Here is a 22286-nt window from a genome sequence, read left to right as displayed (position 1 = left end):
TTGGGTTTTTTTGAGGGTTTTTTTGCTATTGAGTTGTGAGAGAGGCTGAATGACATTCCATGGTGTGTGTGTGTGTGTGTGTGTGTATGTGTATCACATTTTCTTTATCCATTCACTGAATTATAAAGCAAAAATATACAAGTGGGAACACATCACTGAAAAATTTCTCTACGACAAATGAATAATCAACAAAATGAAAAGCAACCTTCAAAATGGGAGAAAATATGTGCAAACCACTTACCTGATAAACAGTTAATATCCAAAATAGTTCCCCCACTTCAGGATCCGTGATCGTGCGTTATATTTAGTTGTAATGTCTTTTGTCTTCTTTAACCTGGAATAGACTTTCAACTTTTGTCTCTCTTAACCTTGAGATTTTCAATAGCAGAGAATAATTATTTTGGAAATTGTCCAGACTTCAATTTGGAGTTGCTTGATGTTTTCTTATGCATTTCTGCCAGCACAATTTTTAATCCTTTGGAAAGCAAAGCCTTTTTCAATAGACACTTAACATAGCATCGTACCAAAGCCTAACTTTGGTCTTCCATAAACTCTGCAGAAGTGAGCTTTGGAGAAATTCCTTGCAATTTCCAGTGTCTGTTGTCTCAGTTTCACGAGGCCCTATAGTCAAACCTTTACATACAGAATTATTAAATGCCACATGACAGGGTACCTGGGTGGCAAACTTGGTTGAGATTCTTACTTTTGGTTTTGGGTCCTGGTCTCGGAGTCAGGCTCTGTGCTCAACATGGAATCTGCTTCAGCTTCTTTGCTCATTCTTTTTCTTTCTCTCTCTCTCCCAAATAAATAAATAAAATCTTTTTTTAAAAAAAGACTCCCTCCCCCTCCCCCTGTGCACTCTCTCCCTCTCTCTCTAATAAATAAATCTTTTTAAAAAAGACATATGCCTGTTCACAATGACCTCAAGCTAAGAGTACATTTTAGATCATCTGCAGCTAAGATTTTTGCCCCGTAATCTGCCTACAGACTTGGTTCACCTTGAAAAAAAAAAAAAATCCGGGTGCCTGGATGGCTCAGTCATTAAGTGTCTGCCTTCAGCTCAGGTCCTGATCCCAGGGTCCTGGGATCACATTCCTCATAGGGCTCGCTGCTCAGTGGGGAGTCTGCTTCTTCCTCTCCCTCTGCCCCTTCCCTCTGCTTGTGCTCATTCTCTCTCTCTCTCTCTCTCTCTCTCTCAAATAAATAAATAAAGTCTTTAAAATATATTTTATTTATTTCATCAGTCTTCTGTAGTTTTCACCGTACAGCCTTGGTACATGTGTTGTCGGATTTATACTTAAGTATTTTGTTTTTTTTTTTTCAGTGACTAAAGTATTATTGTGTTTTTAATTTTGATTACCTAAAATATGTAGGAAAACAACAACAGAAAAAGACATTTGTATGTTCAGTGACCTTACTAAATTCATTTATTACGAGGATATTTTTTGTTCTTGTTGTAGATTCCTTGGGAATCAGATAAGCTTTGTCACCTGAGAGATGGGCATGAGCACGTTCCCTGGCACATAGGTTTGTGACCATTAAGTGATAGAAGTGTGTGACGCTCTTAGCACAGAGCTGACGCAGAATTCGATACAAAATAATAAGGTGGTTGTTGTTGTTATTATTATTATTATTATTAACAGTATAGTGTAAGGTTCTTCATCTTATCCCACCTCTTAAGCCTCTGCCTCTAGCAAGGTGAACAGACAAGACCCCATTCCTTTCCTCTTCCTCTCCCATTCACCTTGCCCATCCTTCCCCTAAGCCACCTCCCTCCTACTAGCCTCGGCCCGTCATTAACCCCGCCCCCATCCGTAGCCCCACCTCTGATCCCTCCCTCTACCTTGCTCTTCCTCCAGCCCTGCCCTACCACAGCCCTCCTTCAGCGGGGCTGGAAGCTCAGGGTGTAACTTCGTGGGATGGTAGCAAAGCCCACGTGTTTGGGGGACACGTCGATGTCTTGGGGCAGCTGCGGGGACTTGAAGCGGAAGTTCTGCAAGATGTTGGTGAGGAAGAGAAAGAGCTCCATTCTAGCCAGGCCTTCTCCAAAACAGTAGCGCTTTCCTGAAGACACAGAAGAGGAGGGCTGGAGGTGAGACCTGCTCTCACTGCCCCTTGCGCCACTACCCTCCCCCATATGCTTTCTCCCAGGAATGAGGGGCTGGAAGAGCCTGGCCTGAGAGACTTTCAGAGACCTCTCTAATCCTCTCTGAGCATCAGTTTCCCTTGTGCATGGGACGGGGGTGAGCTAGCTGTAGCAATGGGAAGTTTAGACGCCCCTCCTTCCGGGTGCACACTCAGATCTGGCTGCTGGCTCTCACCTCCAACTGAGGAATCTAAAGAATTTAAATGACTCTGGACAAATCTGTGACTCACTAAGGGCTTTGATTTCCCCCATCCCTGAGACAGGTGTGATCATCCTTATCCTTTTGCTGAAGCTCAAGTAGTTATAGGGGTTGCAGCTGAGGTCGATCACGAGAAGGACTTCCAAGCTGGAGAAAGGCATCAGACTGCCCCTTAGAGAGGGGAGCTGAGGAGAAGACGGCCCTGTTGGTGGGAGCGGTGGCTTAGCCGCAGACAGTGGTCTCTTACCAATGGAGAAGGGCACAAAAGCATCACTCTTCTTAAACTGCCCATTCTCATCCAGGAAGTGCTCTGGGTGGAAGTCTTGGGGGTTGGAGAAGAACTTGGGGTCTCTGAGCACGGAGCCCAGCATGGGGAACACTTTGGTGCCCTGGGAAGGAGGAGAGGGGTTATTTGATAAGGCAGAATGGGGGCACAGTGTGCTGAAAATGCATGGAGGTTGGAGGGACGATTGGGGTGCCCTAGGTGATGAGGAAGGGGAGGCGTGGGAGTGTGGGTCCACGGAGGGAAGAGCTTTGGGAGACAGGAGATTGGTGTGTCAGAGGCAGGAAGCTATGCAGACGTGGGGCTTATGTCTTGGGCGAAGGGAAGTTTGAAGAACACAGGCTCTGTGTCTCTTAGGACAGAAGGTGTGGGGGATGTGCAGTTCATGTCTCCCACGGTGGCGGTGGAGAGGACATGGGGGTTCGTGCTTCCAGAGACAGGAGGTTGTAAAGACACTGGATTTGTGTCTCTTAGGCGGGATGTTTGGGAGACATGAGACTCGTGTCCTTGAGGGAGGAGGTCTGGAAATGAAGTCCTGTCTTTTGAGAGAGGACGTCTGGGGACATGGGGTTCATAATCCCTGTGGCAAGAGCTCTGGGGGAGCTACTGGATTCAAGAAACTCTGAGTGGGAAGGTTGAAGGGACATGGTGGTTGAGGAAGTGTTTGATTGAGGCAGTGGGACAGCGGCTGGGAAGCTTCTAAGGGGGATGGGATGCTGGATCCCAGGGAGCAGGTTGGAGGTCCTCCTAGCAGGGATAGGAAAGTACCTTGGGGAGAAGGAACTCTCGAAACTTGGTGTCCTTGGTGACTCTGCGGGCCAGGCCCATGGGGATCATGTCTCCAAATCTTTGGATCTCGTGGATCACCGCCTCTGTGTAGGGCATCTTGGCCCTGTCTTCAAACTTGGGCTGACGGTTCTTGCCAATCACCCGGTCTATCTCCTCATGGAGTTTGGCTGTGGGAGGAGGGGAAATGTGTTTAGGTATCTGGGGGTCTCAGGGTGGCGACAGTAGTCCAAATATGTACATCCATGTGTGACACGGATGTGTGACCATTCAAGACAGACGTTGGCCATAAACATTGTTGGGGACAGTGTCTTATTCACCTGATCTCAACCTGTATATGGTCTCATATACATTTGGCTCAGCATGGGAGCTCAGTTCACACATTTTTGGTATTTTAACAGCCAGTGAAACCCAACTAACACTCTGCAGAATATCACCTAGCATCTGGGTGGCAGGGTATGGGTGAGGTTCCAGGCATCTGGGAAAGGTGGGGACATTGCAGTGGGCTCAGAGGAAGTGTGGTGTGGCCACCAGGCCAGGGCCCCATCCCCGCAGCCTTACCCTCCATGTGTGGATGTTTCATGAGCAGCAGGAAGCCGTACCGCAGGGTTGTGCTGACCGTCTCAGTGCCCGCAAAGAAGAGGTTCAGGGTGGTCAGCACCAGGTTCTTCATGTAGAACTCCGTGTTGGGGTTGTTCTGCTCCTGCAGGGAGAGGGCTTCAGGCCAGGCCCCCTCCCCTCAGCCCTCAGAGCCCTGCCGGGGTCTCTCCATCTGGACGCACCTCTCTTAGGTCCAGACCAGGGGTGGGAAGAGAGAGCCTAGTTCTGCCAGGGCTTTGTTTGGGCGTCTGGCTCTGGCCAAATGCCCTTCCCACACTCTCTCCCTGGCTACCTCCCTGCCCTTTAAGTGTCAGCCCTGGTGTCACTGTTTTAAGGGAGGACCCTTTAGAAGGAAAGGGACACTGACGGCGAGTGCACGGTGTGGAAGCGTTGCCTTATGGTGCACACGCAGGTCCTGCCCGTGGAAAGCGCTGGTAGACGGAGCAGCCCGGGTATCACACGTGAGATTGTGAGGCTGTCACGATGGGGGTGATCTGAAGGGGCCCCTGGTCTCCCCATCCCAGCTGGTTTCCGTCTGCCTGACTCTGGGGCTGCCGCACTGGCCGCTGGGCTGTACCTCCCGCATGCGGATGAGGAAGGAGTCGATGAAGTCCCGCGGGGAGTTGGGGTCCAGGGTGCGCTGGTTCTGCTCCACCTTCTTGGCTATGAAGTCCTCCAGACCCTGCAGCTCCTTAAACGCCTGCTGCTGTGGCCCTGGCAGGTGTTTCATCACTGAGTAAAACATCTCATAGAGCTGAGGACAGGAGAGAATAATGGCCGGGAAGGATAGATATTCGCGGGCAGGTCCTGCTGGGAGCGCGATCTTTCTTGGGGTAAGGAAGGAAGTGGTTTAAAGGCATCTGTCCAGGTGTTTAGGATTCGTATGGGGCTTGATGGGAGGAGATACGTAAGTTTTTAAGTGAGTTAGGCTTGAGGGCCCCTGTCCCAGAATATAGGTGAGAAGGACTGGGCTGTGTATCTGGGTTTCGGGTGTTCGGGTGAGGCTGGATTGGAGAACACATCTAGGTGTTCAGATACTCAGATGCGGTTGAATTGGGAGACTCCTGTTCAGGGGTTGATCTGTTTTCTTCTACATAGGTGTTGAGGTATTCAATTGGGACGGGTGGGCAAGTGTTGAGGTGGGGGGAGATAGCTGATCCTGTTTTAGATTTCACAGAGGTGATGGGGGCACTTCTGTAAGGGAGTCAGCTGGGTTGGGGGACACTCTTTGGGTGTTTGGGGAAACATCCATCCAGGTGTTTACATGTGGAGGGGTCTTCTTGGTTGGGGCACCTGTCCAGATGTTCAGGTACTCCATGGGGCTCTGTAGGGTTTGGGACACCTAATGATTTTGGTGGGCTGTATTTTATAGCACCTGGGGCACCTGTATTCAGGAGGTGGGCTGAGGTGGTCACTTGTTCAGGTGTTAAGATACAAAGAGGTGGACTGTCTTCCTAGGGACCAGTAGGTCAGGTGGGATGAAACCAATGTCCAGGCAGCTTGGCTGGGCGGATTACATGTTCTTCCCTGCAGGCTCTGTCTGTTGTTTGTTTGGTCTGGTTTTTATTTTTGGGTGGGGGGAGCATCTGTGGAGATGTCCAGGTGTCCTTGGAAAGTGGGTATTCTGGTGTAAGTGTTCCACTGTTCACGAGTGGTTTTGATGGAGAGGAGGAGGATGGTAGCTCAGGGCACCTGTCTCCACATGGGAAAGCAATTGGTAGGGATGCTTTAGAGCGAGACTGGGACGGGTTACCTGCCCTGTAGATGTAGCTGTGAATTGGAAGCTTCCCAGCATCATACGCAGCAAGGACAGGAACTCTTTGTCCTCATAGTCAAAGCGGTCCCCAAAGACAATGGAGCTGATGACATTGGACACTGTTCGGCTCAGGAAGAAGGTGGGATCGATGAAGGCGCCTGGGGAATGGGATAGGGTTGGAGAGAGACAGGGATTTGGGGGAGCGTCAACTGGGCTGTCTCATGCCAGCTTGAAGATTGGAGGAGGGCACTGGAGTGAGAACTCAGACGTCCAACACAAGACCCAGAGCCTGGAACCCTGATGCCTTCCCCCAAGCCAGTCCCCTTCCTTGAGGAGAAAGCCCTCATCGTGCTGGTGTATCCCTCCTTCTCGCTCACTCCCAGCCCCGCTCACCCTGCGTGCTCCGGAGGGCCTCGATGAGGAAGCCTGCCTCCTCCTGGATGCGCTCCTCAATGTCCCGCTTGCCCACTCCGAAGTCCCGCAGCGTGGTGATGGAGAAGCGCCTGAGCTGCTTGGCGCGCTCCCCGTTGCTGAATGCCACACCTGGGGAGGGAGCATAGGGTGTGGTGAGGTGGGGAGGGGCGGGGACAGAGGTGGAGAGAGCTGACCGACTGGCCTGAGTAGAAGGATGGATTGGGGGCGGAGAGAGAGAGAGAAATACAGCTCAGGGTCAGAGAAACACTGAAAGAGATAGAGACCGGGTTGGAAGAAAAGAATCAGAAGGAGAGAGGCAAGTTAGATGCCAGGGAGACTGAGAGATGGAGACACATAAACAGAGAGAAAGAGGGAGGGGAGGGGAAGAGGAGTCTGATCTCTGTGGAGATCTGGGAAGTGGCAATAAAAAACATGAAGGATCCTAACGCGGAGCTGGAGAAAGAGGAAAATATGGAGAGAGAACAGAGAAGGTCTGGAGAGAGCAGAAACAAGGTGAGATTCTCACACAGGGTAGAAAGAGGCAGACAGAGGGAGACAGAAGCTTGGGGAAGTCAGAAGCAGAGTAGTTGGAGGCAAGGATACGGGGACGGAGGACTTGGGATCCAAGATGGAAGAAGAGGAAGAGGCATCCATGGGAGAGAATGGGGAGATGGGCCAAGAAGCAGGGGGAACAGGGATGCAGACACCCTGAGCCAAGCTACAGAAGACAAAGGAGAGGCCACAATAACCAGGGACAGGGACAGAGGAGAACAGGGGTAGAACTCAGCCACAGGCTCAGGTGGGTGAGTCAGGAGAAGAGCAGTGGGGAAACTGAGGCCATCAGGTGTGCCTGGCCACGAGCCCCCACCCGGAGCTCCTCACCATAGCCTTTGAAGAGCCAGTCGAAGGTGGCCTGCCCGCCTCGCCCACTGAACTCCTCAGCCTGGTCTACCAGAGCCTCCTTCACCGCCTCATGTCCACACAGCACCACGATGCGCCGGGGTCCCAGGTGGACCGTGAACACCGGGCCATAGCGCTCACTGATCTGATGGAGGTGGGGGGTTTAGAGGCTGCGGCCCCCACTGGGAGCCGGCCTGTGCCCAGCCCTCACCTACTGCATGCCTTGTCCCCAGGTTCTGATACTCAAGGGGCTGGACATCCCAAGATCTGCTCTTTCTTGTCTGGGACCCTGCAGCCCAACGTGCAGATTTCCACTCTCTGAAGACTCTGATCCAACCTCGCCCATCCCCTGCCACTCAGTCCCAGCTCAATCAGGCCAGCGCCCAGCCCCACCCCACTGCACCCATCCCGTGTCCTGACACCTTCATGAGAGAGTTGTACATCTGCTCTGTGTTCAGCTGCAGGTAGTTCCCGATGAAGGGCAACGGGGTGGGTCCTGGAGGGAGCTTCCCCCAGAGCTTCCTCTGCCTCCAGACAGACATCAAAGCCATGATGGTGAGGCAGGCCAGCAAAGCCACGAGGAGCAGCCCTGAGGCCAGCATGGTGGCCCTGGGAGAGACGGTCAGATGGTGCTGGCTGGGGTGGTTTGCCTTTATATGACCTGGGAGAGGAAGGCGGAGTTTGGCACTCGTTACATAATTGTACCATTTCACTCCCCCAGCTAACCCTCCCCCCAACCCTGGGCTCACTGCTGAGCTTGGCACACAGCCAGTGAGGCAGGAGGCGGGGACCCCAGGAGGATTAATGAGGAGTAGGTCCCCAGGACAGAGTGTGTTGGCCCTCAGGAGGGACCACCCCAGGGCTGCAGAATTGACTGAAGCAGTAGATAAATTCCAGAACTGAAGAGTTTAGAATTCTTGTACATGGAGCACCCCCGTGCTTTGGATTTTCGGACTCAGAATGAGAAGGGACCCTAGTATTGCAAATTTTGAGGTCTCCAGAAAAACGAACCCAGAGATCTGGGTTTAAGAGTGTTGGAATGCGGAGCACCAGGGTAGCTCAGTTGGTTAAACATCTGCTTCTTGGTTTTGGCTCAGGTCATGATCTCAGGGGTTGTGAGATAAGCCCAGTGTGAGGCTCGGGGCTGGGCTGGGTGGGGAACCTCCTTAAGATTCTCTCTCTCCCTCTCTCCCTCTGCCCTCTGGCCCCCTCCCTGCTCCTCTTCCTCTCCACCCCTCCCCTCACCACCAGGTACTCCCTCATTCTCTCTCTCAAAAAAAAAGAAGAAAGAAAAAAAAAAAGAGTGTTGAAATGGGACAGCATGTGTGGCTATGGATGTGGATTTGGGGGGTTTGAGGAGGAGGGCTGTACATTTAAAGGTCTCAGGAGGGGAGCGGGTACGTGCGTGGCTCAGTCCATTAAGCACTGGACTCTTGACCTCTGCTCAGGTCTTGATCTCATGGTCGTGAATTCAAACCCAGAGTTGGGCTCCAGGCTGGGTGTAGAGCCTACTTTAAAAATAAAAAAGGTCTTGGAAGGGGAAATCCCAGGGAGTGGATTAGAGGGTCTTGGGGTGAGGGAGGACCCCTAGCTGTGATGCGGGGTTCCCAGAAGAAGTATGCGGGACTCCAGCAGGATCAAAGGGTCAGCACCTGCCCAGGCTTTGACCTACCTTTGCTTTGGGCAAAGGTATCCCAGAATCCCCACGGGGACCTGAAAGCAAGGTCAGGATCGGTGTCACTGCCCCTCTGTGGTTGGGAAAGAGGTAGAAGTCCAGAGCCACATTTAAGGGGAACCTTTCTTAGGAAGGAAGGGTAACTTGTGGTCTCCGTGCCAGAGGCCCTGGGCAGGACTTGGAAACAGTAAAGACATCCACCCATATGGTGCCAAGAAGTCCCGAGTGTCTCAAGGGCTGTAACTGACAGAGAGCCTCGCCAGTCCTACCCAGACCCCTAGGGGCGTCTTCACCATTTCCATTGTCGCTGTTGGTAGAAGTGCTACCATTGGTCCCCGTCTGGTGTGTGAGAGTACTGAGGACAGAGAACAGGGGTCAGGGGCTCCTGCATCTCCTGCTCCACACGCTTGCACCCCCGTTCTGGGGCTGGGTTTCCCACCAGTGGAAAGGGGGCACTCGAGAAGAGGAGGCAGAGTGTGAGGGCGTGGGAGGTCCCTTTGGGGTGACTCTGGGCTCGGCAGGGCTGGCAGCACCCAGAGGGAACGGCAGCAGGGAGAGGTTTGGGGAGACTCCTGAGTGGGGAGAGAGCCAGGCCCTGGAGGCTGACAGTGAGAGAGAGGAAAGATGGTGGCCCTGCTGTCCTTCCCTCAGTCACCTTCTTCCTTAACAGTGAGGCACTAGGCTTTGGTGAGCCCTAACTGAAGAGCCAGTGCGTGAATGTGACCCCACGGAACCCCTCTAGCACGGGGCTCTCTCACAGCACCCCCCTTTCGCTGTTCAGAAGAGCAGGTCTCCCCACGGCCACTTGCTCGAGGTCACACAGGTAGCAGGTAGGAAGCTGGGACTTGAACCCTGTCCTCTCCTGCTTCCACTGACCGACCTAGACCATCCTGAGGGCCAAGTGGAGCCCAAGTTTAGCAAGGAGTGGTGTGGGATTGGCATTGGCGTTGGACACAGAGATACGCTAGCAACTTCTGCCGTTGGCATTGGCTCGCCCCCGCTAGACACTGGAGTTGAAAGCAAGTGGACCCTGAACTTGATGCCAGGAGAACACTCACAGAGCCACTTCTGGCTGCAGGAAGGTCTGCGAGCGGGCCCCAGTGGCCACTGGGGCTGACGCCATGTGGCTCAGAGGTTGGTCCCAGCCGGCTCTGACATGAACATCATGTGGGAGCTGGACTGGTCTCCCGTGGGCCTGATCGGGGCCTCGATGGGCACGAGGCAGCATCTGATGGTTGGAAACCTGCCCCCACCCACTCAGATGCCAACTCTGACTTAGGACAAGTGCAGGTGGGAGAGGTTGGCACTCTCAGGACAGGCATGTTGCTCCAAGAACTTTGAGGTTCTAGACCTCTAAGCTGGATTCCTATAGGGAGGGAACAAAGAGCAGAAAGCAAAACAGAGATAGGAAAGTTTGTTGGTTTTAAAGGGAACAGAGGAGGGAAGGATTAGCACAGGCTTGGTGGCTATCAGTCCTTTTAATCCCAAACACCAGCCTACACCTGGGCTGGCAACAAGCCCATCCGTGCCCCGCCCCCCCCCCACTTCCCCTTGGTCTTCTTTGGCAAGGAGGGAGGTAGAATTTAGAGAGTTTGTCAGTGAAGTTGGCACCAACCAGGGCACGGAGCGTTCAGACAGGCTGTCATGAGCTGGGGAGAAGTAGGGCGTATGGCCGACAGAAGTACTTGGCAACAGAGGTCAAGTGTGCCTGATCTTGTTGGTAACTCTGGAAACGAGCGAGGCCAGCATCTGTCATCACATTCCTTCTCCCCCAGAGGCAGGAGTATGCCAGGCCAGCATGCAAACAGCGTGGGTGGGCATCAGTTTCCAGGGTGAGTTAGGGCAGCGCCCAGGAAAATCTCTTTCCCTCCCTGGGACTCAGTTTCCCTTTCTGGACAATGGAGCAGCAGTGAAGCACACAGTGAAGGCATGGATGAAATATCTTACTATTGCTTCGTTGTTGGGGGACCTTGAACAGGTCACCTCACCTCTCTGACCCTCCTGAGGCCAACCAAGGACAGGATGTATCTCTTAGCTTATCATGGGAGGAGTCATCGATTAATGGGTTTGAAGTACATGGCCATTAAGTGCCAAAAATGAGTAGCTGTTCCCGTTACTCTGTGGGATGATGAGTAAGGGATTCAGCAGGGGATTCTCTAAACCCCCTTCCAGATTTTACATTCTCTGGTCTAAAGCTCCAAATACTTTTCTTTGGGAAAGGAGGAAGGGAGAGAAAGCCTTGTGGGAACCTGCCTGCCCTTCCTTCTTTTTTTTTTTTTTTAAAGATTTTATTTATTTGACAGAGAGATCACAAGTAGGCAGAGAGGCAGACAGAGAGAGAAGGGGAAGCAGGCTCCCCTGCTGAGCAAAGAGCCCTGCTCAGGCTCTTTGCTCAGCAAAGAGTCTCGATCCCAGGACCCGGGGCTCAATCCCAGGACCCTGAGATCCCAGGACCCTGAGATCATGACCTGAACTGAAGGGAGAGGCTTAACCCACTGAGCCACCCAGACACCCCACCTGCCCTTTCTTCTTTGGCACAACTGAGCCTTCCCCCCGCTGGAGCTGAGAATGGAACATGGACCTTGGGGGCAGTCTTCTGGAGGGTCGGTGGAGTAGGCAGTGGGTGGGGAAGGCAGATCAAGGATAGACCCTCAGGCTGTCTGCCCCTCCCCCAGAGCACTTTGCCCATCTGTGTCTCCCCTTGCATCTGACTGTCTTATTCTTTATTCTTTGTCTTCCCTGCAAGTCCGTCTGCCCTCCCGCCCTCTCGCCCTCTTGTGTGCTCCTGGGTCTTTCTGTTCCTGCCAGCCTGTGCAGCGGGTTCTCCTAGATGCCTCTGTTGTGTATCTTCTTATTTATACGTCTACGTGTCATTCCAGGCACATGCTTGGGATCTCTGCACATCTGAGCACGTGTACGTGTCGGCATGTCCATGTGGATAAATGGATTTATGACACTCCCGTCTGTGGAGTGTTTGTGCATAAGCGGGTCTCCATACCTGTTTGTGTCTAGACATGTCCGTCTGTGTGAGCCCACAAAGGGGGGTGTGTGCGCAGGCCGGTGTGCCTGAATGCACAGCCGTGTCTGTGTCTGTGGGCAACCAAGTACATGGTTTGGAGTACGCCTGTGGGAGGACGTCTCGTGAGTGTCCGTGTATCCGCCCTGACGTCTGACTGTGCGCCCACACGTGTTTGTATGCAGGTCCTGCTGGTGACAGTGTACGGCTGTGTGGGTGGACATTTTGTGTGTGTGTGTGTGTGCTGGCGTAGTGTGTAGGCACATGGGCCACGCTGTGTACACGTGGCTGCGATCTGCTGGTGCCTGTCTGTCTGCGCTCAGACGCAGCCCTGGCCCAGCTCTCCACTTCCCATCTTAAAAACACGAGTAATTCCCTATTTGTCAGGGTGTTGTGTCCCTGGGCTTTCAAGGGTCACAGCAGGCAGAAAAGGGCTGCATGGGACAGGTGTGTCCTGAGAGCATTCTGAGGTGGGTCAGCTCCTATCGGATCAAGGCGAACGTCCATTCATAGAATTCCCTCCCACAGCGCCCCCAGCCCCCTAAGCCACTCAGCACATTTAGGACAGTCATCCTCCCAGCGCTGTCACCCCGCCACTCCGTCCCAGCCTTGCTGAGGGATGCTGAGGACACAGGGGTGACCCTGAGCCCTGCCCTCCTGAAGCCGGCACAGGGCTGGGGTGAGAAGGCGCAGGCAGAGGGCTGGGCTGGGGGAGCGGGGAGAGAGGCGCAGGTGTCTGCAGGGGCCCAGAAATAGCCCCTGCTTCACGCTTGTCAGTTCACGCTGAGCCACTAGAGGGCCACGTAGGGGTTTTTCCAAGGCAGGATGGGGACAGTGGGGAGGGAGACTTCTGGGCAGAGGAACCTGAGTGCCAAGACAGTGGAGCGTGGTCAGGTATCCTGAGGGTGGAAGGATCCGGGCCGTGTGCACTGATGAGGCTGAAGCCATCAGCAGGAGTCAGACCTGCTGGACCTTGTGCGACCGGGCGGGGAGTGTGGACTCTGTCCTAGGATGATGGGGAGCCCCAGAGGGTCTTAGGCAGGGGAACAAGCCAGCCAGATTTGTGTTTCGGAGAGCTTGCTGAGATTTATGGGGAAGAGGAGACTACAGGTCCAGAGCCACGGAAGTGGCTTCCATAGTCTCCAGGGGACAGAGGACGGGGCCATGAGCATGGAGAGGAGGCATGGGTTGGAGAAAGGGACAGAAGGAAGAACCAGTTCTTACCTGGTTATGTGCTGGCTGTGTGGGGTAAGGCGAGGGAGGAGCCCAGTGTGGGGTAGATGGCGGTGTCATTTATCGGTTTGGGGACACAGATCAGAAGCAGGTTTGAGGAAGGAGATAATGAGTTCCACTTTGGACACGTTGGGAACTGGGCACAGTCCCTGCTTCTAGGGATTTCTCCGACCAGCGGGACAGCAGACCCGGATCAACCAAAGTCCTCAAGGACCCCACGAATGCTCATTAGTAATTATGTGTCATAGTGTAGTACTCGGGGCTGAGGGCTGGGAGGGCTTCCTAGAGTCAGTGTTGTTGGAACTGGGTCTCGCAGGATGAGTTCACAGGTGGGGGAGGAGCGGAGGGCAGGGCAGAGAGAGCCTCACAGGCCAGGCCCCTGTTCCCTGTGCCAACCTCATCAATCAGCTTGCTGTCCTCCACCTCCTCGCCTGACCCGAAACTCTCCACAAACCTGGCTCATGCCCGCAAGCGTGGCTGAAATCTATGACCTCTCTAAAATGAGAATGTTTGTTTTGTTTTGTTTTTTAGTTGATGTGAAGGGGCAGCTGGCTGGCTCCGTCAGGAGAGCATGCAACTCCAGATCTTGGGGTTTTGAGTTCAAGCCCCATGTTGGGTGTGGAGCTTAAAGAAATAAATACATAAATTTTAAAAAATAAATCAAGAAATACTTCTTTAAAAATTACCCCTTTTAGGGGCATCTGGGTAGCTCAGTCGGTAAAGAGTCTGCCTTCAGCTCAGGTCATGATCCCAAGGTCTTAGGATGGAGCCCTGCATCAGGCTCCCTGCTCAGCAGGAAGCCTGCTTCTCCCTCTCCCACTCCCCCTGCTGTGTTCTTTCTCTTGCTGTCACTCTCTCTCTCTTTGTCAAATAAATAAATAAAAACCTTAAAAAAATTACCCCTTTTAACGCAAACAGCTGATGGCATTTAGTACATTCCCAGAGTTGAGAAATCAACCACCTGTAATTAATTCCAAATCCTTCCCAGGTGAGAATCTTAGGTAAGCCTTCTTGGTTCAGATTTAAACACGAGCGCTGCTGACAATGGTAGCATTCAGTGAGCTCATGATGTTACTGTGTGAAGATTTTACAGGCATGATCTTGCTAAAATCCTCACAGCAAGCCGGTGAGGTCGGGTTGACCGTCTCCAGTTGCAGACGAGTGAAGCAAGGCCCAAAGAGGGTGGAGTGAGTTGTTTTGGGCTCCACGGCTGATCAGGGTGGGACCCGGGCATGGCCTCATGTTGTTGACTCTAGATTTCATGCTCTTAACCACCATGCTGGGTGGCCAAGTCCTCCCTTCTCTTTATGAGACATCAGAAAACTGTTCCTGATAATCCTGTGGTTCTTGTAAGCCTAGAACAGACGATTCTGATTGTATAAAGGAAATAAAAATAAAACAGGTCTCTCCATGGGAGGGATGTTTGACCTTCTGTTATGTTTGCATTCTTTGGAACATTAAACCAAAGACCTAGCCAAGCTTCACCCCAGTGAAGCAGAGAGTAGAATAAGGGGTTTGGCCAAAGTGAACTGTTTTTGTTTGAGTTTCACATGACAGCAAGGACCAGGGTGAGTGGTGGGAGGGGAAGGCCAGGGAGCAGAAGAAAGTCAAGGTTCTGTCTGGTTGTTGGTACAGCGCATGCCCACAGGTGTGCCTTCTTGCAGGAGCAGGGCAGGTCTTGGAGGAAAGAGAGGGAGAACATTTGCCAGAAGACAAGGATGAGGAGAGAGACTCCAAAAAGGTAGGGTTTTATGAGAGGGTGGAGAGTCATACTCTAGAAGTGCTCTGGGGACTTTCGACTCTTAATGGTTGAAAATCTTGAAAATAACAGCTATCAACTCAGAATAAAATCTTTTAAAAAGGAGGACACCTGGGTGACTCATTAGGTTAAGCAGTCTGCCTTCAGATCAGGTCATGATCCCAGGGTCCTGGGATCAAGCCCTGTGTCCGGCTCCTTGCTCATCCGGTGTCTGCTGCCCCCTCTCCCCCCGCCCCTGCTCGAGCTCTTCCTCTCTCTCGCTCTCTCTCTCAAATAAATAAATACAACCTTTTTTTTTTTTTTAAGACGTTTCATACCTTGCTGTTGGGAATGTACGTTCAAACAATCCCTTTAGGAAACTGGCAGTTTACTAAAATGAAACACATTATTAATGAATGAGGCAGCAGCACCAGGGTGTATTCTAGGAGTGCTGAGTGCACATGTCCCACAAAAACCTAAGTACTAGAATGTTCACAACAGCGTTGGTCAAAACAGCGGAACACTGGAAACAACCTAAATGCCCAGTGGCTATAGAGTGGGTTAGTAAATAATAGCTATTGAGTAATTATCACCGATGTGAAAAAACCCAAGCACTAAAAGAAAACATTCCCATGCTGTGATTCCATATATGTGAATTTCAAAACTGGGCAACACAAATTTGTTAAGGTCGGGACAATCATTGCTTCGGGGTAAAAATGACTAGATGGGACACAGAAGAGTCTTCCAACATATCAGATACAATTGTTGAAATTCTTCAAGCCCATTCATTCAATATCCGTGCCCATTACTACATGGAATTTATAATTATCAAAGAAAAAAAAGGCAAAAAATTGAACAAGAAATAGCAGGATATATACAAGAATGATAGTTTGTTTAAAGTAGCTTCCTGGGCCGCCTGGGTGGCTCAGTCGTTCAGCAGCTGCTTTCAGCTCAGGTCATGATCTCTGGGTCCTGGGATCGAGCCCCGTATCAGGCTCCATGATCAATGGGGAGCCTGCTTTTCCCTCTCCCTCTACTGCTCCCCCTGCTAGTGTTCTCTTTTTCTCTCTCTGTCAAATAAATAAAATATTTTTTAAAAGTAAAAATAATAATAATAATAATAATAAAGTAGCTTCCTTAGGGAGCATGTGGCTGGCTCTGTCAGTAGAGCATGCAACTCTGATCTCAGGATGGTAAGTTGGGCACGGAACCTCCTTCAAATAAATCAATAAAAATTTGGGGTGCCTGGGTGGTTCACTGGGGTAAAGCCTCTGCCTTCGGCTAAGGTCATGATCCCAGGGTCCTGGGATGGAGCCCCGCATTGGGCTCTCTGCTCAGCGGGAAGCCTGCTTCCCTCTCTCTCTCTCTCTCTGCCTGCCTCTCTGCCTACTTGTGATCTCTATCTGTCAAATAAATAAATAAAATATTTTTTAAAAATTGTAAAAATTTAAAGTGGTTTCCTTTGGCTGAGGGGAGTTAAAGGTAGGAGGATAGGCTGGCGTAAGCCAATTTCACTCTCTATCGATTTACAGCTTTTGCATTTGGAAGCAAGTGAGTGTGTTACTTGTTCAGAGTAAGTTAACAAACCTGGGCAGAGGGTATGTGTCTTTCCAAATGAAGGAAGGAGAAATGATTGGGCCAGCAGCCCAAGAGAACCTGGGTTGGTTGGGGAGGGTAGGAGGGGGGGCTCTTAGTGGAGTTCACATAGTCATAAGCAATGGTCATAGGTTTCTGATCGTCTTTAGGTTCTGTTTGAAGGGCTTCACATTCAGTGACTCACTTAATCCTCTCAACAATCCTTTGAAGCAAATACAACTATTATATCCCTCTTACAGATAATTAAACTACATCCCAGCTAACCCGAGTCATTTGCCCAAGAGAGAGTAGAGAGCAAGAGGCAGACCTGGGATTTGAGCCCAGACAGCTTGATCTCAGAGCTATGCCCGTAACTACATTGTTAGGCCTTCTCTCTTGACAGGCAACATAAATATACAATCCCAAAAATGAGCTTCTAGGGTTATGGCTCTTCTGCTTCGTGTCACATGTTCAGAGGTGGTTCCAAAGTCCTGATGAGTGAAGATGAAGGCTCTTCTGCTTCCACCTGGCACTCTGCCTGGACCAGTTCCTTTTCCATCAACATGGATGCAAGGTGACCTACTACAGGTCCTCCTGCCCTCAAAGTAAGAGTCCCGCTGGGGTCCTTGGAGTCTTTTTATGGCATCGGACTTAAACCAGACACATCCCAATCTATAAGAGGGGTTCTAAGAAAAATGAGCTTCGGGGCACATGGATGGCTCAGTCAGTTAAGCATCTGTCTTTGGCTCAGGTCATGATCCTGGGGTCCTCGGATGGAGCCCTGTGTCAGTCTTGCTCAGCAGGGAGACTACTTCTCCCCCTGCTTGTGTGCGCTTGCGCTCTCTCTCTCTCTGACGAATAAATAAAATCTTTTCTAAAAAGGTAGAAAGAAAGAAAAATGAGCTTCAAAAGGGGAAAGGTTAGAACGTCCTTGCGGGTCCCTTGATCCCTGGGCAAATTTATCTCATCCTAACCCACAGACCAGCTCTCCACCGAAGAAGAGATCTGCACTAGACACATTTTTATCCCTTATCAACATCCCTTCCTTTGAGAACTATGCCTCCGCCATTCCACTGGAAACTTGCTCAAGTTCCTGTGTGGTCTGGGTTGGAGAACAGGGTGGGTGGGATCATGGTGCAGGCATGACCAATCACAGTCCCCCACTCCCTGCCACCACCAAGATTTCCTAAGAGATGGTCACCTGACCACTCGGATTTCTTCCTGAAACTTTTGCTTGAGCTTCTGGGGAAAGAGTTGCCCCGTCTTTAAAAACTAGAACCATAAATACAACATATTTAGTCAGCTTAGACTAAGTTAGACAACACCGATAATTCAACAAGGGTACAGCACTCACACAAAGTCATGCTTGGTGCTAATTAGCTATAGATTTCCTTCATGTCCTCTTTGTTCGCTGGACCAACTGAAGAGGAAGCATCTACCTGTGACAGGCCAGTACCATGTGAGGGAAGAAAAGTAGCAAAGCAATGAGATGATCCTTAACGTTTATGCTTACCAACTCATTTTCACTCACATTTTACTCCCCAAAGCAAGTTAAGTGGGCAAACGTGAAGTAGAAGGGCGAGAAATAGAATCTGCCCATTGGGCAAGGGCCAATAGGGAAGGAATATAATCTGACAAAGACAAGGTAGGCCCAAGACTGTATAAGACCATCCTACAAGCACTTGGGGAAGCCCTAAAAGAGAACCAAGTCATACATAGACCAGTAGATCCAAAAGATTCAGTCATGGGAGGGTCCAGAAAACTCATCTCTCAGAGCACCTGAATCCAGACTCAGGGCGAGTTAACAAATCACCATTTTTGCTAAGGTTGGTCTGAAGGGAGTCTCTACCACTTGCAACCAAAGAGTCCGGACCCAGGGCTTCTGGGGAGGTTTTTGTTTATCCCTGTCCTACACCTCTCCCAGGGATGAGGGATAATTCAACTCTGACTGTAATCTGTTCTAACATGAACAGGATGACCACGGAGACACCTAGATGCAAACAACTTCTCTTCCTCATTCTCCCTAACGAGCCACGACTTGATACACAGAACCAGAGCTGTGGAGTAAGAACCTGTGAATCACCGGCTCTTTAAACCTTAGCATCATTCCTATCTAGAGACTCCAACAGAAGTTCCCCTAGAATGGCAGATCTCTCTCTGAAGAAGTTGGTATTTCTTCACAACGCCCATCAAAAATCCTTCCCACCACTTCTTATGATGAAGGAGTGGCTATCTTCGGCTTGATTCTGTAAACCCCGGGGCTCATCCCAGAGAAGGACATGTGATTGGCTGATTAGTCAGCAGGCAGGAGAGGATGGATGGGAAGAGGGAGGAACAATAAATCCTATAATAGCAGAGCTAACAGAGAAAGCAGGTGTGACCAGATTTCAGCAGAGGTGCTGGGCTAAATCATCTCAGAGACAGCTATGCTCCCCTGCTCATCTTTGACTGAACTGTCGCCGTGCCCAGCTCCAGAAAGTTGAACGGTGACTCCCCATTTAGTGAAAATCTCAATTCACAACATTAGCTAGAAGGTTCAGAGCTACCTCAAGGTGGGGGAGGAAGAAGTGCTGGCTTCTAGCCCAGGACCGATCACCACACCCTATACTCTCCTAACTCCCGAAGCTGGCCACTATTTCCCCTTCTGTGAAATGGGGATGACCTCTGCCTCCTCACTCAGATGTCTTGCTTTTAGGTCAAAATGGAAACCAGATGGTCAAGGGCTTGGAAAACTGCCCATGGCTACAGGGATAAGAGCAATTAACACATACTGAGCGCCTCCCATCAAGAGCAGCCTTTTCAGTGTGTTTAATCCTTATGATGCCAAAACAGAGATGTGGTGATTACCTTCATTGTACAATAACATGAAGCAGGAGGCATCTAGGTGGTTCAGTCGGTTTAAGCATCTGCCTTCAGCTCAGGTCATGATCCCAGGATCCTGGGATCAAGTCTCGCATTGGGGTCTCTGCTCAGTGGGGCGCCTGCTTCTCCCTCTCTTCCCCTAACTCCTGCCCATGCACTCTCTCTCTCTGCCTTAAACAAATAAAATCTTTAAAAAAAGAAAATCTTGAAAACATTAAGAAAATAATAACATGAAGCAAATAAGGGGTAAGTAACTTGCTTGAGTCACACAGGGCCATCTGGCTTCAGGCTGCTTGCCCTTGTGCACCGCACTATCTCAGGGATTCAGGCTCAATACCGGTTATCTGTTGGGTCAAACATGTCTCAGCAGCCCAGGTTCCTTCCTCCAGAGCCCTTTGACCTGAGACTCAAATATCATCTATATATGTCCTAAAAAATAGCAATCAGATAATAATAATCCCCAATTGTTGTGTGACTGTTTTGTCTTACCCATATAATACTAAAGATAAGGGTTGATAAGGGCTAACGTTTATTGAACATGTCAGCAGACGTAATAACCATTTTTCTTGCGTGGTGTCCCACGGTTCATCTTTACAACAAGTTCGAAAGGAAGGGACAGTATCAGCGGTAATACTGGGAAGTGTCTAACGGCGGGCTTTCCGCAGGCGGGGTGGGGCGGATGTTCTGACTTCTAGCTGATTTCAAGCTATCAACTCAACATCAAGTCACCAGCCAGTGGAATTGTGAAGAGATGCACAGTGGCTCCCATGAGCTGGTACTGGCCCATTCCAGCACACCACGAGTTCACGTTCATTTTATAAAGAGAAAAGATAAGACTTCAGCAGGTGAAATGATTTGCTTAAACTTGCAGAACAAGTAAATAGTGAATTGTGTATTTGAACCAAAGCCATCTAGATGCAAAGCCAAGACTCTTTATCACTGTCCTGTACAGTCTCTCTAGGCTGGGTTCTTCCTTGGCAGAGACAATCCATAAAGTTTATCCACCAGGAGGAATAAGCAGAATTATTCCCTGGAGAAACAGTTGCTCACTTCCTAGTACCCCTAGCAGAGACTGAAGACCTGATGATGGAACATTAGTGGAAAATTATAACAACTGCAAAACCAATCAAGCTATTGGAGATTTAGATAATCCAGATACAAAGTTTTGGGTCCCATCACCCGTAAATGACCCAAACCAGCTAAGGTCCTGGTTGAGAGAAAAAGTATCATGAAATTTGGTCGTGGTAGAAAGAAATATACATATGAGGGCTGGGAAGAAATGGTGGCAAGGATGATTTGCCGAGACACCATGGTTTCCATGCATGGGGGTAGGGTTGAATTTTAACAAATTTGGGTGGGATGTTTCTGAGATGGCAGGAGTGCCATACTGTGGAGACCTAGTTGGGATAGCAAAATATATCATGGTGGGACAGGAAATTGATGACTTTAGAGCCCTTGATTCCTAATGACCATTATTCTCATTTTGCTGGTGAGAAAATGGAGTCTGAAGGTATTGAATGATATAGCCACGATGACACAGCTAAAAAGTAGCCATACCCAGACTTGAATCAGATCTTTCTGATGCTTTCTTGCCCTTTCTCATTCTACACACAGGCAACAGAAAAGTCAAGTATGATGTTACTTAACCTCCAGAGCCCTGTGTGTTTCATAATACACCCTAGTTATCCAGTTCCAAACATTTTCAGATTTGTGTGAACAGCTTAGGTTCCATTTTCAGATGCTTTCCATGGGGGAGGGATGGGAGGGTAATGAGGAAACCCCAGATGCACGGTGTCTTGTTTCATAACAAGCACACTAGTAACACTGCCTCTTCAGACTATAACTATCCACGTGCACCGTCTCTTGGGAAGAAGCTGGGAAACCTGTGACTCACACAATCTTCGAGGTACAGCACAAAGATCCATGAGACCTGGGAACCACAGTCTCAGTACCAGAGACTTGAAAAATTATAATCACTGTACACAGAATCATAGTCCCTTAAAAATAAAAACGTTCTAAGACGAACCTTCAGTAATTTCTCTTGGGGCGCCTTGGTGGCTCAGTGGGTTAAGCCTCTGCCTTCGGCTCAGTTCATGATCTCAGGGTCCTGGGATCGAGTCCCACATTGGGCTCTCTGCTCAGTGGGGAGCCTGCTTCCCGCCCTCTCTCTGCCTTCCTCTCTGCCTACTTGTGATTTCTGTCAAATAAATAAAATCTTAAAAAAAAATTTCTCTTAACTACTGTGATCGGAGATTCCAAGATGGGAAACAAATACATTCACACACCCCCTTTATTCAATTTGTTATTCCAGATACCTGCCTATTATTAACTAGAAATTTGGTAGCCCTATCTTGGGAATCCTTAATATCCTCCAAGACAGGCATCCAAACATTTTGGATTACGAATTTAGTCTAAAAAACAACCCTCATTCTCATCCTCTGCTAATGGATTGGTTCAACCGCTCAGCGTGACTTAACAATATCAGCTAAAATTATAAATATGCATTATCTGACTCAGCAATTCCTTATCTAATAGTTTATCCTACAGGTTTACGCAAATGTGTGCAAAATGACCTATGGGCAGGTTTATGTGTTGCCGCTTTGGGTCACAGTGAAAGATTGGAAATAACTGTGGTCCGATGACCGACCACACAAACTATGGAGCAACCATGCAATGGAGAGCTGTGTTGGGACCCCAGCAGAAAAGGTGAGTCACACACAAATGGGATCATTTTGAGTTTAATGAAAGGACTATTTCCAAAACTGAGGGAGAGCCAGCCCAGCGTGGTAGAATACCTGTAAACTAGCTACAGCGGGGCTGACCTTCATCCTTGCAGGTACAAAGGGAGGGGGCGGTTGCTGGAGCCCGACAAGACCTGTAGGAACAAAGAGGGCCAACAGAGGGGCGCCTGGGTGGCTCAGTGGGTTAAAGCCTCTGCCTTCAGCTCAGGTCATGATCTCAAGATCCTGGAATCGAGTTCCGAGTTGGGCTCTCTGCTCAGCCGGGATCCTGCTTCCCCCCTCCCTCTGTCTGCCTCTCTGCCTACTTGTGATCTCTGTCTGTCAAATAAATAAATAAAATCTTAAAAAAAAAAAAAAGAGGG

General features: G+C 50.1%; 1 protein-coding gene across 2 annotated transcripts; it reads right to left on the bottom strand.

Moving 5' to 3' along the window:
• Nucleotides 1-1620: 1620 nt before the first annotated feature.
• Nucleotides 1621-7701, bottom strand: LOC111161434 (cytochrome P450 2A13). 2 transcript variants are annotated; one of them, XM_022525072.1, is made up of 9 exons: nt 7507-7701; nt 7067-7229; nt 6164-6313; nt 5768-5928; nt 4592-4768; nt 3976-4117; nt 3397-3584; nt 2593-2734; nt 1621-2064 (listed from the first exon to the last, which is right to left on the bottom strand). In XM_022525072.1, the coding sequence occupies exons 1-9, from the start codon at nt 7684-7686 to the stop codon at nt 1883-1885; spliced, it is 1485 nt and encodes a 494-aa protein (XP_022380780.1). In that variant the 5' UTR covers nt 7687-7701; the 3' UTR covers nt 1621-1882. The 2 variants fall into 2 exon arrangements, with proteins under 2 accessions (XP_022380780.1, XP_022380781.1); XM_022525073.1 differs by lacking the exon at nt 7067-7229 and having other exon boundaries at nt 1883-2064; nt 7488-7686.
• Nucleotides 7702-22286: the final 14585 nt, after the last annotated feature.

This window comes from Enhydra lutris, unplaced genomic scaffold (assembly GCF_002288905.1).
Source record: "Enhydra lutris kenyoni isolate GAN:26980312 unplaced genomic scaffold, ASM228890v2 scaffoldscaffold85, whole genome shotgun sequence".
Lineage (NCBI taxonomy): Eukaryota > Metazoa > Chordata > Mammalia > Carnivora > Mustelidae > Enhydra > Enhydra lutris.
Note: the sequence above shows the minus strand (reverse complement) of the source record. Positions and strands in the feature narration are given on the sequence as shown.

Coding starts and splice junctions, on each gene's coding strand:
- LOC111161434 (XM_022525072.1), bottom strand. CDS start 7,686: ATGCTGGCCTCAGGGCTGCTCCTCGTGGCTTTGCTGGCCTGCCTCACC. Junction 5,929..6,163: donor GGCCCTCCGGAGCACGCAGG/GTGAGCGGGGCT, acceptor CCCATTCCCCAG/GCGCCTTCATCGATCCCACC. Junction 4,769..5,767: donor CAGCTACATCTACAGGGCAG/GTAACCCGTCCC, acceptor TCCTGTCCTCAG/CTCTATGAGATGTTTTACTC.